This window comes from Phyllostomus hastatus, unplaced genomic scaffold (assembly GCF_019186645.2).
Source record: "Phyllostomus hastatus isolate PE091 unplaced genomic scaffold, TTU_PhHast_1.1 phas_scaffold_193, whole genome shotgun sequence".
In the NCBI taxonomy this organism is placed as follows: Eukaryota; Metazoa; Chordata; class Mammalia; order Chiroptera; family Phyllostomidae; genus Phyllostomus; species Phyllostomus hastatus.
The window spans coordinates 8293760-8313932 of record NW_025334015.1 but is presented as its reverse complement, the minus strand read 5'-3'; the positions used below and the strand labels follow the sequence as shown (position 1 = coordinate 8313932).

Below are 20173 nucleotides of genomic sequence, written 5' to 3'. Positions count from 1 at the left end.
TCTGATGCCTGTTTGAATCCCTCACAGTATTTAGCATAAGATTGTATTTAGAAATTCGTCTGAGAGAAAAATGTTTAAGTTCGAATCCTGGCTCCATTGCTTATCAGATGTGTGTCTGTACACATGTTTTCCTTGGAAAAAACTCAATGTTCTCATCTATGAAATGGGGATGCTAATTGTACCACCTCATGGATTGTGAAGAATTCATAAGAAACATGCATACAAAATAGGAGCTATAATGCCTGGCACCTAGCAAATAATAAATACCAACTAGGATTTTTAATTTGTTATTGCTGCCACACATATGGATACCTCATAAAAACTGGTAAATGCACAGCCTTCCTGCAGTTTAGGGTGAGGGGATTACGAATGTCAGTGTCTCTGCCTCCCCAGGCAGGGACAATGACCATGGCCTTCCCTGTCAGTCTGGAGAGAAGTGGAATGGGGTGAGAGGAAGCCGTCCCTCCTGTGCTGGACTGTTCACACCACTGCCACGGACAGAGCATGTCATGGCAAGTGTCTCTGTGCCGACAACTGCACAAAAGGATGAGGAGAGATATGGCATTTTTGTTCATTGGGACCTTACAATATCAAGGGCATTTTGATGGACATGTGAATTATAATATAATGGCAGGGGCAAACTCATGAACTTAAAACACCTTTCAAATGGAAAAGAACCTTAGAAATTATTGCAATGGTCTAATTTTACAGATGAGAGGCCATGGTGCACAGAGGTAAAACACCCTGCCCACTGTACCCAGATTTGTGTGTTGCTGAGACAGGGACCCGGGTCTCCAGACCCCAGGGCTCTTTGCACTCAGAGTCCCAGGGCCGCTGTCCTGCCAGGGCTGTGGTTCTGCTTCACACCCAGTGTGAACAGGTAGGCAGTGGCTTTGAGACACGTGCGAATGGTCATACTGTTTCCACGTCACCTGTGGGCCCACAATTATTAAGAGACAATATGCACTCTTGCGTTCTGGAAAGAATATATACAGTAAATTATTATGGGGACTATAAAGAAATATAGTTAGCTGTGGAGATCTGGAAGACATATTTCAAAAATGTGTGTTGGGACATTGTGATGGCATGGATTTGCCAGAATCAGCTAGGAAGAGTCTGTGGGGGCTAAGTGTTCCCGAGATTTTGTTCATATCACATAACTTGCTTTGCATAAGAGGAAACCAAAAAAATTAAGTTATCAACTGCCAGGGCCGTGGAGTTAGGAGATCTCTCAAGAAATCAGTGCATCCATTTGATTGTTTCTGCCTGTTTTTTATTCTTACCCATCTCCAAAGAGATGAATGTTAGCAGGACATTTTGTAGCCACACACACAAAGTCTATACCCAGAAAGTCCTTCAGCATGTCTAACTTAAATCTGTCTTGCTACAGTTCAAACCACAAACACTTATATTGTTCTTTTTAGTGAATGCAGATTAACTGAGCCATGTAGAATAAACTCATTCCTTGATCACTTTTGAAGAAGGTTTTCTGTATTCAGACTGCAGTTCTTTTCAAATCTCAGAAGGCTTCTTGCTTGACATGGTGTCATATACACATGGGTGACTTAAGGAAATAAATTAAGTGAATGAAAATAGGAGTAATACAGGTATTCTGAAACAAGGGTGACAAGAGAAGAAAATAAGAAGTTATTTATTATTTTCAAAGTAGCTAAGTAGGAGGTTGACTGGGAATATGAGAAAGATAAGAGAGAGGGAAAAAATCTGTTGTTGAATGATATTTTTATCAGAGAAGAAAATAGGTACCAGCAAATGAAATCTGACTCCTCTTTGCAAGTTTCACTGAGCATGAAAATGTCCCTTTAAAATTTCCCTTAAGCCGTTGCTGGCTATGGGATTTTTCCAGTGCAAAGGGAATCTGAGTTCAGGAGGCCAAGGAATGCCAGAAGGAAAGGGATTTTTTTTTTATGCTTGGGGCTCTGAGACTGTCAGTTTAAAAAATGAAAGTAATATAGAAGGGGCAAAGTGGCATTTATCATTCCATCTCTCCAGGCTCCTGTCTCTTTAATCAGCTAGCCTGATTTGCCCAGTAAATGATTCCTGAGTGTGTGTGTGTGCCCGCGTGCGTGTGTTGTAGCTCTGTCAATCCTTGGATTAGAACCAATGATTGCAGCTTGTAGGAGGGCTGTCCAGGGCCAGATTGTACGATGTGTCTCAGTGCCAGAGTATGAGTAGAGATAATTACTGAGAAGTCACACTCTCGCACACCCTCGGCTTTCTTGTTGTGTCCTTCAGCAAAACAGTGGATTTAAATCTCCTTCCTGGAGCTTGAGAGCAACGCGATCTGTCAGGAAAGAGAGAAAGAAAATACCGAACCTGACAAAAAAGAAGAAAAAGAAGAAGAAAAAAAATCATGAAAACCATCCAGGCAAAAATGCACAATTCTATCTCTTGGGCAATCTTCACGGGGCTGGCTGCTCTGTTTCTCTTTCAAGGTAAGAGCTTGCTATTGATTTGCCTACAGTAGACCCAGGAATTGTACAGTGTGCTTTATGTGATTCGCAGACTCCCGAGTCGGCTCTGCTGCGCGGTTTGCAGGTGGAGGAGAGAGTGTTTAAACAGCATGGCTGGGACTTCATCCTCCCTACCAGGCTGTGAGAATATTGATTTGATTCTGGCTGCTACTGGAATGGGGGAATGTATATGCATAAGTAAAAGGTGTCTGGTGCTCCTGTTTAGGTGCGTGGCTGCGTGCTGGTCTTCCTGGCTTTATGCACATTCTTGCACACACACACACACACACACACACACACACGACAGAGCACACACAGAAGGAAGGGAAAATTACAGATTCTGAGAGCAGCAGGGTTGCTAATGTGTTGCTTATGTTACCGGGAAAAAATTACAAGAGGAAACTTTAAATATCGGCCAGTAAACTTGCAAAGCTTCAGATAGGAGCAAAGGAAAATGCAGACTAGAAACAATCAGGTAACTGCATCCTGCCAGGTTCTGGTCAGAGATCCAGCTTGAAAAGATAAATCAATTTGCAGCCGCGGTGAACAACTGTATTAGTTCTGAATGTGTTTGGGGGTGTGTTGGTGGCAGGGGTGGTGAGGGGTGGGGGAGGATAATGAGCAGATGGAAGGCAGTGGGAACTCGAACGCACGGGGCTCTGAAATTCCTAAAAGCTTTTCTAAGTTGAAGGGAGAGAGGCAATAAGAGTCGAATGCTAATTTTTTGTTTATTATTGGTCTGGAAGCCAGGCCACCACGGGGGCTGCAGCTGAGGGCTGGGCTTGTTCCTGGGCCAAGTGTGTGCTTTGATGTTGACTGTGCCGTGTTGGGTGCACTTGGAATCTGCTTCAGCCCTGGGTCCATTTGCTGCACCGTGCAGCCCCACACTGTCCCAGCTCTTCCGTTCCAGCAGCTGCATTTTTTACAAGCCTGCTACTCCCACCCACCCTATCCTTTGGAGGGAGGAGGGGGTCTGGCTTGCTTTTTCACGTTAAAGATATCTGAACTCATAGGGATTGAGACAGGCAGAGAAACTTTGCCCAGGTGGTCCAGCAGGCTGTCCAAGAGGATCCCAGTAGGAAGCTCTGTCCTGGGCAGTGTATTCCCAGAGGAAAGTTTGGTCTCACAGGGTGAAAAAGGATGGGGATCCCCACCCTCCTCTTTCTCTTCTTCTACTGCAATATGGAGTTCTTGTGGTCTCAACGGAGTCCCCCACCTCTAGTCCTGTTGACACCTCTCTGCTGCTGTCCCCTCAACATAAGTTTTAGGGGCTACCATGGGGACCCACACAAGGGGGTCAGAGGGACCAGGCTGGGAGGAATCCAATATGTGTGTACCCTTGGCTGGGGCTGAAGGAGGAAGGCAATGCACGGGGTGGCGGGAGGAGGCGACTGGAGGGTTTTTGAGTCAGATGCCAAGGAAGTCACAGTGGTGGCTTGTGCAGGCTTATCCTTGACGTTGCCTGCTGCCCCCAGCCTCAGGATGGAGGCATGGGTGGGGGCGGGGGGTGGAAGAGGGAAGGAGCTAACTTGGAGGCATCCTTGAATGACTCCTCTTACGTAACATGGAGCAGCAGCAGCGTGTGTGTGAATGTGTGTGTTTGTGCATCTGTGTGTGTGCACCCTGCTTGTTTCTGGTACCCAGGCTCACCCAGTGAGGTGAGAGCCCCAATGCTGGCTCTGGGGAAAGTGAGTTCAGAACCAGGATTCCTCGGGAAATGGCTTGTACTGTGCTAATAAGAAGGCTGGAGTGGGGGGTCAGAGGAAGGGAAAGCAAGGTCCCAAGTCCTCGATAATTTTCCGTCTGTCCTGAGATCTGTGTGTCTTCTGTCTATAACATTAAACTGGAGACAATGGCCAAACTTCCACCATCAACAGCGCCACTGGCAGCATGCCAGGAGCCCCAGGGCCAAACTGAATTTACATATAAATTAGCATACGTGATTATTTTTTCATCAGAAATAAATGCAGGGAAGCATAATATTTGCTCATACTTTGAATCATCCACAAATAGATGAGTAGAAAGCAGTGGTGCAAAATTCTCCCGGCTAAAATCCGATTTTGTAGTCTTGTTCTGATCTTGGGGTGGGGATGGAGGTGACGGGTACTTCAGACCTCCTTGCATTCTCCCAAATTCTGAATTTCCTGAGAAAAACAATGGTCTTATTTGTGCCTGCCCACCTCAGGGCCCGCTCTAAATAGGCTTCAATCTGTCATAATAAAACAAGGCTGCCCAATTTTAAAGCAGAATGACCCCCGACAACCCCCGCACCACCTGGCAGTGGGACCAGCAAGGGTGATGGCTGTTTTCTCTTTCAGGGGATGGAGGCTGGATCCTGCCAGCTATCTCTGATCAAACTTACAGAATTACTGAGGCAGCCCAGGTCTTGGCTGCAATAATCCACCCCTATTGCGTTGACCCAGAGGGACTAGTTAGAATGCAGTACACATTCCAAGGCAATTTTTTTCTTCTCCTCTGTTTTTGTTTTAAGCTGGCTCTTTCTAGTGCTGCTACTTTCTGGGTTTCTCGCCTTCTGGAAAAGGTGTGTAGGGTGCTAGTGGCAGGTTACGGACCCCTGTGTGACCTGCTCCTACCCCCAGTCCGACCAGTGACCAGGATCCAGCTTAAAGGGGGGAGGGATGTCTGAGGGAATCAGCACTGATTAGTGATGGGCAAGAGGGAGGGAGGAAGGGGGTGATTAGCACCCTGGGGCTCTGGCCCTAAGACTCACCAGGGTTGATTAAGCAGCAGCTCCTCTCGGCGGGAATGGGAATCTGGCGCTGGATTAGGCACTGTCCTTTTCAGCACCCCACCCACCTTCTGCCACTGAGAGGCTGGGAAAGGAATGGCTGCTTGTACTGCAGCTTTTCTCTTTCTAGAAACCCAGCCATTTCTCTTTCGAAGGATTACTGCTCCTTTTAACACCTTCCAATGAGCTTGGCTAGATTCCTGTCCTACCTTTCTAGTTTTCTCTCACTTCCTCACATTCCCCACCAACTTATCTGTCCACTTGAGACACGAACAGGGCAGAGTAGAAGGGAAAGCAGACTGGGCTGAATTCACACTCTCCTTCACTCAGCGCCGAAGGCATGGAGACCATTCAGCTGGGCAGCTCGGCCAAGTTCCTGCCGCTCACAGTAAACGTTTGGGTGCCAGCAGCAGCCTGAGTTGGGCGATGCTGCTGCTGAGATGTGAGGGAGGGAGTTGAGACCGTAACAATGTTTATTGGCGAAATGAAAAATCAGTTTGGGATGACGGGCCCCTGGGCCTTGATGTAAGCATTGGGAGCACTTGGGAGTATAGCCACAAATAAAGTAAATACATACATTTTAAAGAAGGTGGAGAAGAGGAACGGAGGAGCTCCACAAAGTGGACCCTGGCTACCGTGCTTGGAGCTGCCAACTTGGTGCAAGTTATAGGCAAGTTGTACACAGCACAGCAAAGGCCACTCACCTCCATCCATCCTGCTCAGAGTGGGCCCACTGAGCACTTGATCAAGGCCGCTGGGAGTGCCCACAGGGAGCAGCAGGCCTTGCTGTGTCAAGGCTTTTCTTGGGACTGCAGCTTTACTTACCAGGTGCAAAGCCTAGGCATCATGCTGGTCCTTCCTGTTGGTACTTTTAGAGCCAAATATAAGCCCAAGATGTTTGCATCAATACCTAAGCCCTGACTTTAGGTGTTTCAGTAGGCCCCTCCTCTAGTGCTTATATTGGAGGGCTGCTAAACTGTGTCCTTGAAGGGTTTCTCCCTAGACTGACTGTCTCCTAGCAGTTCCCAGGCCTCTGTCCTCTGCATGCATTCAGTCCTGCAGCCCTGAGATACAGCAACCTGGACTGGTGTCAGCTGATTGTCTTGAATGGGCCGGACAAATCAGTGTTGGCTTCAGCCACACTTTACCCCTTGGGTGGAAGTGAGCTCCCTTGGCATCCTAAGAAGTGGCAAGATTTCTAAAGCAGTTTGGGACATGTGATTCTGGTGCATGGGAAACACACACTGAAAAGATGTGCAGTGCTCTTGGCTGTTTCCTCATGGTAGAGACATTTTGGATGGGACCGCAACTCATCTGAGATTTGGCTCTGTTCCAGGTGTTTTGGTTTGGAGCTAATGTCCAGCTCCAGCTCACCAACTAGACTGATGAAAATGCAAAAAAAAAAACCAAACAAACAAAACAAAAAAAAACAAAATAAAAAAACCCCAAAGTTTGCTTTATATATAACCTCAGCAGAGGCCCTACAGAATCTTCAAACAGTTGAATATGCATGCCTGCCAGACTTCAAGCCAGAGCTGGTGGCCTGAGCGCAGCTCAGTGGGGGACACTTACATCTGAGCTTGAAGCTTTCTACGTGTTCTACAGGGGAAACTCTATGAGCCTGTCTCCCCACCTGCCCGCCAGGCTGGGGACCAAGTCCCCTGGGTGTCATAAGGACTCATTAATGCTTGTAACACTCCAAACATGTGGTGCTAAGTGGAACTCCATGCTGAGACTGGTTGTATTTATGCAGTTTACTTCCTTTCTGCTCTGTTGGCTTGTTACATGTTTATTTTATATCTATAGTCATTTGAAATTCAATAAAACAAATTAAACATAAAAATGAAAACACGCAGAAGTAAGGTGACCGATGGCATGCAGGTTGCATGGGGCTTGGTCTGCTGCTGTAGCATCCTCCCCAGCATCTCCTGTGAAGTCCTGTTTCATCAGAGAGTGCCTTGGGGAAGGCCAATGGGGGATTTAGAAGAAACAGGCAGGGAACATGCCTCCCATCCATTTGAAAGAGGGACTTCTTCAGGGAGACACAATGCTGTCAGTAGGAATGGCAGAGTCAGGGTGGGGGGATGGCATGGGGAAGGGGATGATGGCACTAGGAGTTTTAGAGGGAAGGAGATCAGTTCTAAACAGAATTGGGAAAAGGTGGGAAAAGAAGACCATGCTTTGCTTTGACCCTGATTTTGATCAGTAACCTTTGAGAGCTTTCTATTTCATTTTATGTATTTATTTATGCGACCTTTTGGATTAAGCCTGCTCTTGCTATTGCTGCTTAAACTTAAAACAGCTTAAACTTAAAAGATAGATGTGTTGGTTTACCTTACTTCTCATTTGCTCTCTCCATTTCTCCATCTTTTTCTCTCTCTTTTCTTCCTCTCATTTTCTGCCTCTGTCCCCCTTTTCTTTCCACTCTCCCCTGCTTTTTTTCTTCTTTTCATTTTGCCTTCTCCTTCATGGGAAAAATAATTGATCAGCTGACAGATCTAGGTCATGCTGGCAGGGGTTGCCTTGCTTCATGCAGGCTTGCTAGAAGAAGGAGGGGACAGTCTGTCTTTCCAGTTCACAAGGAGCCCAGATGACATGGTGCAATAGGAGGGAGGGAGGGAGAGACGGGTGGAGGGAGGAGGGGAGGGAGGAAGGGAGAGAGGGAGGGAGAACCAGTGATCTGATGGGCAAGTGAGCTCCCCGTCATAAGTGTACCTGGGAACCCAATGATTACAGTCCCCAGCTGTTTGATATTCCCTACACTCTAATTCTCCCTATGCGGTTTACCCTTGCCTCTTTCTTGCCTTTTGCTCACCTTCTATGCCCTGCTTGTTCCAGTTTTCCTCATTCTTTTTTCTATTCGCCTCTCCTTTTCTCTTTTGCTTTTCTCTTTCTTCCAAAACTATGCAGGGCAGATCACAGAGTCTCCCCACTTAAGTCAGATTAGAGAAACAGCCTTTTGTTTATTTGCAAGAAGAAAAACAGCAACCCTGCCAGAAGAGCTCTGTAAGTCATTTGCAAACCGCAAAACGAACCCGATGAAGATTCACATTTTCATTGCTGAGAAGAGAGTATTTCAAGAGAGACTGTCAAGCTAAGAAATCAAATATTGGAAAACACATTCTTCAGCTTTGTTACAAAGGACATCTTAGGTAACTAAATTTGATTTCTTTCTTGGCTTCTCTAAGAGTATTGCCCTTTACAATAATAAAAGACTGATCAAAAGACTGACTGGTTTTAGCTTTACTTGCTTATTCAAATTCACTCTCTAGAGGTGCTTCCTTTGCTTTTTCTTGGTTGTGCCACCGAATTCTAACCCACAGCCTCCATGTAGTCATTCATTTGTTCATTGGCTCAATTACCCAGTGCACATTTACTGAGCACCTCCTATATTCAATGTGTTGTTTTAGGGGCTGGGAATACAGCAGTGACTAAAACCAACTAAAGGATGAGACCAAAGACAGAGTACAACCTCCCAGATTTGGCTTGGCTTACCATCTTTTTAATACATTTGGAAGCCCCAACAGGAGCACCAGAAGCAGGAGGGAAGACTCAATGACACAGCCTCTTGTTTTTTGTGCAAATAATGATGGGCAGCAAGAAAGCAACTAACCCTTGACCCTTGTTTGTAGATTGGGAACAGAGGGGAGGATGCATAGCTCTAGCTCTCTGTTCATAAAAAAATATGAGCTTCTCCATGGAGTCTCCTGCCAAGGAGGGGCTTGTAGATGGTTGATGTACCCTGTTAGTATGTGGATGGTGTCAGCTAGTTGGCTTTGTGACCACAGCTTCTTGCCATTCAAGTTACTGGTTGATTGTTTGCACCATCCACACCCTGTCTGTTAGTCTATCCACCTTTTTGTATCCTACCTTCTACACAGAACTGGAAGGCAAAGGAGATAAGAGGAGGACACATATAAGGCAGGGTAGGATTTGCCTAAGGTTGCTGGTCTGGATAAGGTAAATGAAGTCCAGGAAACTTCTGTGAGGGATTCATATTTCAGGGTAGATTTAAGACAACCTCTCTTCTGAGAACCATTTTATTTGCTGCCCACTCACACACCCTCATTCAGGGTTCCTGGAATAATAAAATGGTCATTTATTTGTTCTCCTCTGGTACTATGCTGCGGTTGGACACAAGTCTTTCAACTCATCAACTTGCGAAGTCAACTCTATGTACCCAAAGGGAACATAGCTTCTCTCGCACTCACACTGCGCATGGTAGCCACCCCACACCCCTGAATGCAGGTAGGAAGATCACTGCTTGTACCTACATTTCTGGGTTGCTGGAGGTGACTATTCTTAGCTTTTCTTATGTAGAAGAACCTTTCCCATGGATCTATGATTCTTCCAAGTGAAGCAGCCTAAAACAATTCTCCATTTTTCACCCCATCTCAGATGCTGGTAGATCTTCAGGAGGGTAGGTACAGTGTGTGCTTATTTGCAGTACTCCCATTCCCTAAGCCAGTGTTTCTCAAACCTTGTGTATGATTGAATCGCTTGAGGAGCTTTATAAAAATACCAATGCCTGGACTCCATCCCAGACCAATTAAGTCAGAATCTCTTCATGATGGGATCCCATATTGATATTTTAAAAGGCTCTCGGAGAGGTTCTAATCTGTGGCCAGGTTTGAAAACTGTACCTCTAAAATCAACCAAGAGTGTTCTATGACCTTGAATATGACACACCCCCTATTTGAACCTCAGTTTCCATATCTCTAAAATAAATCAGTTGGACTAAAAGATTTTCAAGTTTCATTTCAAGTTCGACATTTTGCAACTCTGCAAACAGTCTTTTTGAGTGCGGTACTTGAAAGGTAGTGGTGCTGCAAGAAAACACCCAAAAGCAGTCTCTGCTTGCAGGAAGCTAAGGATATAAACTCAGTCACAGATTGACAATGAAAGTCAGAATGTGTGAGTGGTGTGTGTGCACACAAACAGCACACACAGTATCATATAGACTATGTCACATGTCCGTATATCCATCTATATCTTTATGTGTAAGGCATTCTTAGGATGGGGGAAAGGATTAACTAGTTACAGCATTTCAGGTATGGGGACTCAGGAATGATAATGACTATTAATTGATCAATCCCAGAAGAGAAATTCAGGAGCTATTTGAATGTGGGTCAAGAATGAATGTTCAAGGAACATGTATAAAGGAACCATGGACAAAGACAACGGTGGGACGTAGGACTGGATGTGGAAGGTGTGGAGTGGGTAGGGCAGAGGGAGGTAATGGGGGGGAAATGGGGATAACTGTAACAGAACAACAATAAAAATTTGAAAAAAGAATGATTGTGTTAGAGCTAGATTTCGATAGTGGTAAGCAATGGTGAGTTTGGAAGAAGATCCATTCATAAGGGTAAAGATTGACATAGCTTATATTTCCCTCCCCAAAAATGGATTATCCAGCACACCACTGCCACTGCTCTTGTCACTTGCAGCAAAAGCTCAGGCTCAGAACCTCAGTGGAAATTTTGCAGCTAGGGTGTTGGGCAGAATCCTGCTGGCTCCATTCTCCAAGCCAGGTCCGTTCCTGTGCAGTGCACACAGGAGTGAAAACTTGTCTATTTTGATGGAGTCAGTAGAGCTAAGGGGACACACGCAGAATGGAGCTAGTGTGCAGACTGGTGCCAAGGGCAGCCACTGAGTAACTCACAGAGCATTCACACTGCTGAGTCAGCCAACCCACAGTTACAACCAGCTTAAGCCCAGAGGAACTCTCAAGATCGTTTATTCTAATCCCTCTCTTTGAGCTCTAACACCCCAAAAATGCAGCTAGAGGGGTCCCCTAGCTTCCATCTCCAGTAACCGGGAACTTATATCTTTCTAGTTAGTCAATTGTATCTGACTGTTCAGGAAGAAAAGAAAAACAAAGGAGAAGGAGGATGCCTGGAAAGGAATTATAACTCAGTGGCTATACCATTGCTGGGCCCAAATGCTGGCTCTGTCACTTCCTAGTTTGACACATTTAGCAATTTAATCAACCTCTGTGTGATTCAGTTACCTTTTTAATAAAACGGAGCTAATGAAGGGGTTTTGTTTAAGGCTGTTACAAGGATTAAGTAAGTTACTGTAGATAAAATGCTTGGAACTTTGCCTGGCACATAGTAAGCTCTCAATATATATTACCTAATGGTATTATGATTGCTACTAAGAATAATCTTTCTTCAACAGGACCTTTCTTCAAATATTGGAAAGCATGATTCCCTTCCCCTTTCCCTCAAACCTCCTCATCACTAGGATAAATATTCCAAACTTTTCTCCTATTTTCTATATGTTTATCCATGGAAAGGGTGCTGATTGCCTTTTTCTAAAGGTATTTTGGATTCTTCAAAAATTCTTCTCCCTCTTGCTCTGAGCAGCCCAAAATATTGCAGAATATGGGCTTTCCTGATTTTAAAACCAAACAGAGTAAAGTCTCAGCTCTTGGAGGAGATATGGGAAGCTCCGAGGGTCTTTCCAGGGGCTGCCAGCCTCTCTCCTGGTCCCATGTTCTCTAGTTCCATGGCCTCTGTGGGGGGTTGATGGGGGTGCTCTGCCTTTTCCTTCTCAGGATGTATGTGCACACTTCCCTCTGCTAACGGCTACCCCGTCGACCTCAAAAATACTTGTAATTCAACACAGAATTCCAGGTTCAGCATTCTTTCAAAGTCCTTTATATCCACCACCCATTTGTGTAGTTACCTGCTTACATGTTTATCTCCCTTACAGACTGTGAGCTCCTGGAGGTCACGACCTGCCTTACTTACCTTTCCATTCCTAGCACACCCAGTGGAACATTGTGGAACTTGGTGTCTATGGATGGAAAAAAAGGAGAGAGAGAAAGGCCTGAGATTCCCATTAGGTTTTTTAAGAGCCATATAACTGTTGACTTACAGTGAACCCTTCCTTAGCTTATGCCTATGTTTTTTTTACTGTATATACAACAACCTGACCTCTGGATTTACCTTCTCTGATATCACCCTATTAGATTCAACTCATGTCTTCTTTCTGACAAGACCTTTTTTGGACTTTGAATCTCATATATTAGTAATCCCGTCCTGGCTATAATCGGTAATAAGCCATATGTTATAGGCACCTAGGTAATGGTAGATGAGCTCACTATTTCTGTCTAAATTTACCCAAGAGCAGATAATAGTTATTCTAGTGGTCAATAGATTAGATGAGCAAAAGAACTCACGCTGATATCAGAGGGAGCACCAGGGGCAAGGGAAGATTGGATCTAAGAAATGAGGACAGTGACTGGATGGACCTGTTTATTTGAAAAAAATGATTTGGTCAAGTGTTTCTTATCTGCTCTTCAAATCTACTCTTCCTCCTCCTTCCGCAAAGCTTTCCTTTAGGGCATTTGACTCTCTTCCTCAACAGTCAGAAGGAAAGTTGGCCCAGGCATGGAAGAGATTTATCAACAGCTATTTTTCTCAATGCAATTGGTGGTGCATAGACATCGTAGTTGGATACAGTGTTTTGCTAATTCTGAAAGCAAATACTTAATTGTTCTATAGTTCTCCTTCTTTTTGTCTTAAAACTTCTTAATAGAAGGATCTAAATGTCTTATGGCCATTTTTATTAGTTTCTTGCACTGCTGAAGGCCAAAATAATTTAATCATCGAATCAAAAAGCTTTTTTATAGACTCCGAGAGTTGTGAGTTGGAATTTGCCCAGTCTCCCACTTAGGGCAACACTCTCACCTGAATGACGCTCACTAATTCCTGTTCAACAATTTCAGGGACTCTCAATGAGCAGACATTACCTGATCTGTAGTCCCCATTTTTGGTTGTGAGAATTACCTGTGGAGATGGTGATAAGCAAGATGCTCAGGGCCAACTCACAAAAATTCTCATTGAATAAGTCAGAATAACTACAGATGATTAAATCATGTAGATACGGCTGAGAACAGCTGATATTAGCACCCCTTTTCATAGTTGATACACTCTGAGAAAAGAAAATGCTATTCTCATAGGCATTTATGATGCCTCCTCAATACTAATTTTATTTATTTTTTCTTTACAGACAGTGCTCTAAATTTGTTCAGGGCAGCAGCATGCCCATTCAAAATACCTCCTACATTTCTTTATAGCTAGGTATGGCCATGTGATGTAGTTCAGGTTAATGGGATATAAAGCCACATTTACCAGGAGGGGTTTTCAGAATTGTACTCAGGAAGCCTGTGCTTTTGGAACCTTCCCCTTCCCCTGTCTTCTTGACTGAGAGACTGACATACTACCTGGAGGGCTAGAAGGTAATTTGCAAACAGGCAGACAAACAACACCCATCAAGAATGGCAAAGATGGAAGCGTTTAGGTTGAAGTAAATAAGCTTGCTCTTCTGATAAATCAAAAATAGTTGAGTATAGATACTTTTACAATATATGACTCAGCCTACTAGAAGAACCTCAGGTTCAAGATGACATAACAGTTGTACCAGCTCTGGGATACATATTTCCATACTTATTATCACTTATGAAAAAATCCGTATTTAATTAGGTTTCTATTACTTGCAGCTCACTGTAATTCTAACAAATCTACATGGAGCAAAAATTTCCCTCATCCTAACTTCTGCCAATTAGAACTACTCAAAGCACAAGTAATATTGTGTGATCCACTTTCTAAGAGATGACTATCATGGACCCTATTTATTTTATCTTGACATTCTTCGTTTCTTCTCAGGATTATCATAGGTATAGCTTCTAGACCACTAATCATCCGGATCATTATCTTCTGAACAAGCTCCAATTTAATAATTATCCACTAAAAGGCAATACCAGACAGACTATTCCAGATGTAGTAATTGGCAAAGTGGGGAGTGGACTATTACCTACTACATTTTGGACTTTATAGTTTTATAAGTCTAGTCTATTATTGTAGTAGTTTCTTTTTTTCTTTCTTTTTTAAAAAATATATTTTATTGATTATACTATTACAGTTGTCTTATTTTTCCCCCTTTGTTCCCCTCCACCCTGCACACCCCTTCCCATCTGCATTCCCCCCCTTTAGTTCCTGTCCATGGGTTGTACATGTAAGTTCTTTGGCTTCTGTATTTCCTATACTATTCTTAAGTACATCCCCCATCTATTTTCTACCTACCATTTATGCTACTTATTCTCTGTACCTTTTCCCCGTCTTTCCCTCTCCTACTTCCCTGCTGGTAACTCTCCATGAGATCTCCATTTCTGTGATTCTGTTCCTGTTCTAGTTGTTTGCTTAGTTTGTTTTTGTTTTTGTTTTTAGGTTCAGTTGTTAATAGCTGTGAGTTTGTTGTCATTTTACTGTTCATATTTTTTATCTTCTTTTTCATAGATAAAAAGGAACATAGATGTTCCTTTAACATTTCATATAATAAGGGCTGGGTGATGTTGAACTCCTTTAACTTGACCTTATGTGGGAAGCATCTACCCTTATCTACCCTTCCATTCTAAATGATGGCTTTGCTGGATAGAGTGATCTTGGATGTAGATCCTTGCCTTTCATGACTTGGAATACCTCTTTCCAGCCCCTTCTTGCCTATAAGGTCTCTTTTGAGAAATCAGCTGACAGTCTGATGGAACTCCTTTGTAGGTTATTGTCCCCTTATCTCTTGCTGCTTCTAGGATTCTCTCCTTCATTTTAACCTTGGGTAATGTCATTATGATGTGCCTTGGTGTGTTCCTCCTTGGGTCCAACTTCTTTGGGACTCTCTGAGCTTCCTGGACTTCCTGGAAGTCTATTTCCTTTGCCGGATTGGGGAAGTTCTCCTTCATTATTTTTTCAAATAAATTTTCAGTTTCTTGCTTTTCCTCTTCTCCTTTTGGCACCCCTATTATCTGGACTTTGGAACATTTAAAGTTGTCCTGGAGGTTCCTAAGCCTCTTCTCATGTATTTGAATCTTGTTTCTTCATTCTGTTCTGGTTGAATGTTCATTTCTTCCTCCCGGTCCAAACCATTGATTTGAGCCCTCGTTTCCTTCCCTTCACTGCTGGTTCCCTGTACATTTTCCTTTATTTCACTTTGCATAGCCTTCACTTTTTCCTCTATTTCGTGACCATACTCAACCATTTCTGTGAGCATCCTGATTACCAGTGTTTTGAACTGTGCATCTGATAGGTTGGCTGTCTCTTTATTGCTTAGTTGTATTTTTTCTGAAGCTTTGATCTGTTCTTTATTTTGGGCCTTTTTTGGTCTCAGCACACCTGTGACATAGTAAGGGGCAGAGCCTTAGGTGTTTTTAAGCGGGGGGTGGGGGGGCGCAACCCACATTGCTGCACTGTGATGCTGTATGTGGGGGAGGGGTCCAAGAGGGAACAGTGCCACTTGTTCCATTCTCTACCATTTTTCAGTCACTTACTCTGCTACCCACAATCAAATTGGGCCCTGCTGGTGCTGATTCCTGGGTGGGTGGGTTTGTGTACATTCTAGGACTTTGTGGGTCTTTCCAACGAACTCTCCTGTGAGGCTGGGAGTTTCTCCTGCTGCTGCCTCAACCCCCACAGGTGTTTTCAGTTAGAGGCTTTGAGGCTTTATTTCCTGGTGCTGGAACCCTGGCTTGCATGGTCTGTCTTGCTCCCCAGTTGTTCCTCTCAGTTTAACTGTACGTGAATGTGGGACCACCCAGTTCTTCAGCCGCTGCCTTGCTACGAGTCCTCTCCACCCAGCTGCCCATCTCTGCCCCTCCTACTGGTCTGAATGAATGTTTCTTCTTTAACTCCTTGGTTGTCGGACTTCCATACAGATTGATTTTCTGTCAGTTTTGATTGTTTTTTGTTTTTAAATTTGTTGTTGTCCTTCTCTTTGTTGTGTGAGGAGACACAATATGTCTACCTATGACTCCATGTTGGCTGGAAGTCCTTTTTTTCATATACACCACAGTATTGGCTCACATTGATGTTGTACTCATTCCTCTGACAAAAATGCTATCAAAAAAGACTTCTCTTATCCTTGCTTATAGTAAATTTTTAAAAATTTAAGTGTCTGAACTTTCACTGTACCTTGGGTCTTTTATTTAAATCAACTTAGATTATTTTTGTGTTCTGAGACACTGTTCCCATCAGCTTTGTGTCATCCCCAAGTGATACAGACATGTCATCTCCACATCACTAAAATGAATTTCAAAAAAGCAACATAGTAGATCCAAAGGAATGGCCAAGTAGTTACTTACACTTCTATTTCATCTACTTCAGAATGAGTTATTCAGACCGTACTGTGTACTAACCATAAGCAACAAGACATAGTTCTCACACTCAGTGAAGTAGACAATTTAATACAACAACATGGTAAGTGCTGGAAGAAAAACAAGTTATGTTTGCTATGGCAGCATCTGCCTGTGTTTTTCAGGTCAGAGAAGTCTTCTAGAAGGAAGAGATGTAAAAGTGAGGCACAGGTGTGACTAGATTGATCCATGTGGGAGGTGATATGAGTGTTACAAGTGGAAGAAACTGCATATTCCAACACCTAGAGGTGGGGGAGTGTGGTAGGAATATAGAAATCCAATATCCATTCTGGCTAGATTGGGTGTATTTGTGTGGTTTGGGGGTCTCAAGAGGAAGAGAAGAGGGTTGTAGGCAGAAAGACAAAAGGTGTAGGCAGAGGTGAAGGCAGAGTTCAGACTCTGAATAGTCTTTTGTGGGTCTTATTAAGATTTTTCTGCTGAGGGAAGGAAGTGTTTTGGAGGGTGTATGCCAGAAAGTTATATGATCAGATTTGCAGTTTTAATTGTTAAATAGCATTGTTTGGATTACTTAAAATGTTAAAATGTTACTGTAGTTATAGTGTGGGGAATAAATTAAAAGAAAGCAAGACTAGAAGCAAGGGAGTCTTCTATAGGATATTGCAGCCAATGAGGCTCGAGTTAAGCAGGGTGAGAGTGGCAGAGATGGAGAGATGTGGGAGTATTAGAGAGTTCAGAAGGTAAAAGGGTTATGGGTTGGAGATGGAAAGAGGATAATAAGTGATAAAGAGAAATGAGGGAAGACTTCCAGGTTCTCAATAATGGCACACAGGTGGGTTTTAGAGAGGGAGTGATGAATGCAATTTGGGTCATTATGGGTTTGAAGGTGACTGTTGGACAAGAAGTTCTTGAATATGAAGCTGGCTTGATGGCTCTGGAACTTTGGAGAGATAGCTGAGTTTGAACAAAGATGGCCTTCAACACAAATACCATTAATTATCCATGAAGAGACTAGAAAGTATACTGAGAGAAATGAGGGCAGGCCACTCATATTTAAGAATTGGAAAGAGGAGAAATTCTGGAAAGGTAATTGACAAGAAGCAGTTAAAAACATATGAGAAAAACCAGGAGAGCAGGACGCCATTGAAGTCAAAGGGTTTGTCTGGGGAAGGCAGGAACATTGGCAATAAAAACACTGCTGACAGATCCAGTAAGATTATACTTAGTGACGAGAATGTTTTCTACCCCTTGAGAAAACAGTTTTGTGGGGTGGAGTCATAGCATGGGGGATAAAAATGGGGTGGGGTGAGGACATAAAGTATTTAGATAATTTTTTCAATTTTTAATTTTTGTAAAAAAGAAAGTAGAAAGACAATGAGGTTGCAGTTTGGAGAACATGTTGTTGTACTTTAGGATGGGAAATAGCTCTTTAATGCTTATGGGCAGGGGCTTGGAGCAGAAGCAGGAAAGGAAGGTATAGGAGGTGACTGACCATGTAAGATCCCTCAGGCAATATGAAAGACTAGGACAGGTGACAAATCTTGAGGACTGGTAGAAGAATGAATCTTGAAGATCAGGAGAAAGACCAATTTCATTACCAGTTAAAGTAAGGAAGGAGGAACATAATTGAGACTACACATTATGATTGCATTCAGCTGCAAATGGCAGAAACTACACAATGAAGGTGGTTTAAATAAGATAGAAGTTTATCTTCCTGTTTATAATAAAAATCCACTTTGTTTATGGCTGGTGTGGTATTACTACCCAGTTAGGGACCTGGCTCTTTCTGTTGTTTGGATTTGTTGTACATAACCTTGATCCTGTGGTCTAAGATGGCAGCATCTGTGTGCCAGGCAGTAGTATGGAAGAGGAGAGGAAGAAGAGGAGGTGGAATGTACAACTGTACTGTTTCCTCAAGAAGATTCCTTCCTGAGAGCCCTCACATGGCTCTCTTCCTCACATCGCCTTCACCAGAACGTAGTCACATTGTCAAACTGCAATGCAAGGGGATGTGGAAAATGTATTATCCACTTTGGCTGAACACATGCCCAGACAAATCCAGGAGCCTATCACCATGGAAGAAAGGGAGGATGAACATTAAGAAACAATTATCATGTTGTGTGAAAGGAGGGACAAGAATGGAAGAGTTCCATAGACCCATACAACATACATATGATTAAGATATTGCTGCCTAATTTGTGGCATTTAACCATAGGTTTTCAACATCTATAATCATTAGAGAAATGCAAATCAAAACCATAATGAGATACCACTTTACATCAATTAGGATGATTATTATTTTTTTAAAAAAGAAAGAAATATATAACGTGTGTTGGCAGGAATGTGGGGAAATTGAATTGGAACACTTGTGCTTTGCTAGTGGGAATGTAAGGGGTGTAACCACTGTGGAAAACAGTTTAGTGGTTTCTCAAAAAGCAAGAAAGAGGAATTACTATATGATCCAATACTTTTATTTCTATGTTTATACCTTTAAAATCTGAAAGTACACCAATGTTCATAGCAGCATTATTCACAACAGTTGAAAGTTAATGCAAACCAAATGCTCATCCATGAATGAATGAATTTAAAAAATGTGGTATAGACATACAATCAAATAGTATTCAGCCTTAATGAAATTAATGAATGAAATTCTGATACATGCTACAACATGGATTAATCTTGAAAACATTCCAAGTGAAATAAGTTAGACACAAAATGACAAATAGTGTATGATTTCACTTATATGGGGTACCTATAATAGGCAAATTTAAGAGACAGAAAGAAGAGTAAGAGTTATGAATGGCTGAGGGGGAAAAGATGTGAGGAGTTATTATTTAATGGATATGGAGTTTGGGGGATGATAAAAAGCTGTAGAGACGGATGGTGATGATGGTTGCACAGCAATGTGAATGTAAATGCCACTGAATTATATGCTAAATAAAAATTATTGTGATGGTAAATTTTATGTTATCTATATTTTATCCCAATAAGGAAAAATGAAAAAAGAGGTAGAGGCAATTAGCTGTCCTTGGCATAGTGTGGATTTAAGTAAAGGTTTACGCTTGGTGGCAGGAAGTTGAAGGAGTTTGAATTTGGTGGCTTTTTAATCTGAGCATAATTTGCAAAAGATGTGTATTTGCACACCTGTGTGTACACATTAACATGTGTGTCCACAAATCTATACACTGGTTTTTCAGAGAGCAGAAAAGCACTGAAGTAGTTACTGGTATAATGAGCAACAGGGCTGACCAGTACATCAGAAAGATCCCAAGTAGTATTAATCACTACTTTCCTCATGGCATTCTTTTCTCTCTGGCTTTTTAAGATGTAACATGATTTATCCCTACCTTATTTTTCCATCTCTTTTTCTGGTTCTGGCCCTACCACTCAGAGATGATAGCAGACCATCCTTAAAGCATATTCAAAACTCACCTCCAATACCTTTCTTGTGTTAACTCCCTAAGGAATTACAAAGATAGTTTCACAGTTTACAGAGCATTTTTACATCAAATGTATTTCTTGATCTCCACAACAGTTCCCAGTTCTATCATTAACTCTAGCTTTTGAAATTTAGTTCTTTTTCTGAAGCCTTTATTTTCCGCATCTCTAAAATGGGATATTTAAATTCCCTTAAAATGTAATCACGTGTTTAATTGAATTGTGCTTGTGAAACCTGTTACTCACACATACTGAAAAGTAAAAGCCAATGATTATTCAAGGTCTTTAGAACAGCACAGGTATCAGCAAATGCACCTCCCCACTGGAGTCATCTTCAGCTCTGCCCCCACACCTGCTCCTGTAATC

At 42.8% G+C, this 20173-nt stretch overlaps 1 protein-coding gene and 1 pseudogene across 1 annotated transcript in view; both read left to right on the top strand.

Moving 5' to 3' along the window:
• The first annotated feature begins 2155 nt into the window (after positions 1 to 2155).
• NTM (neurotrimin) overlaps positions 2156 to 20173 on the top strand; it is a 939739-nt gene continuing 921721 nt past the window's right edge. Inside the window, exon 1 of the mRNA XM_045860340.1 lies at positions 2156 to 2453. Within this exon, the coding sequence (XP_045716296.1) occupies positions 2372 to 2453 (82 nt within the window). The 5' untranslated portion in view covers positions 2156 to 2371. The remainder of the gene's footprint in view (positions 2454 to 20173) is intronic.
• LOC123832633 lies at positions 18483 to 18590 on the top strand (annotated as a pseudogene).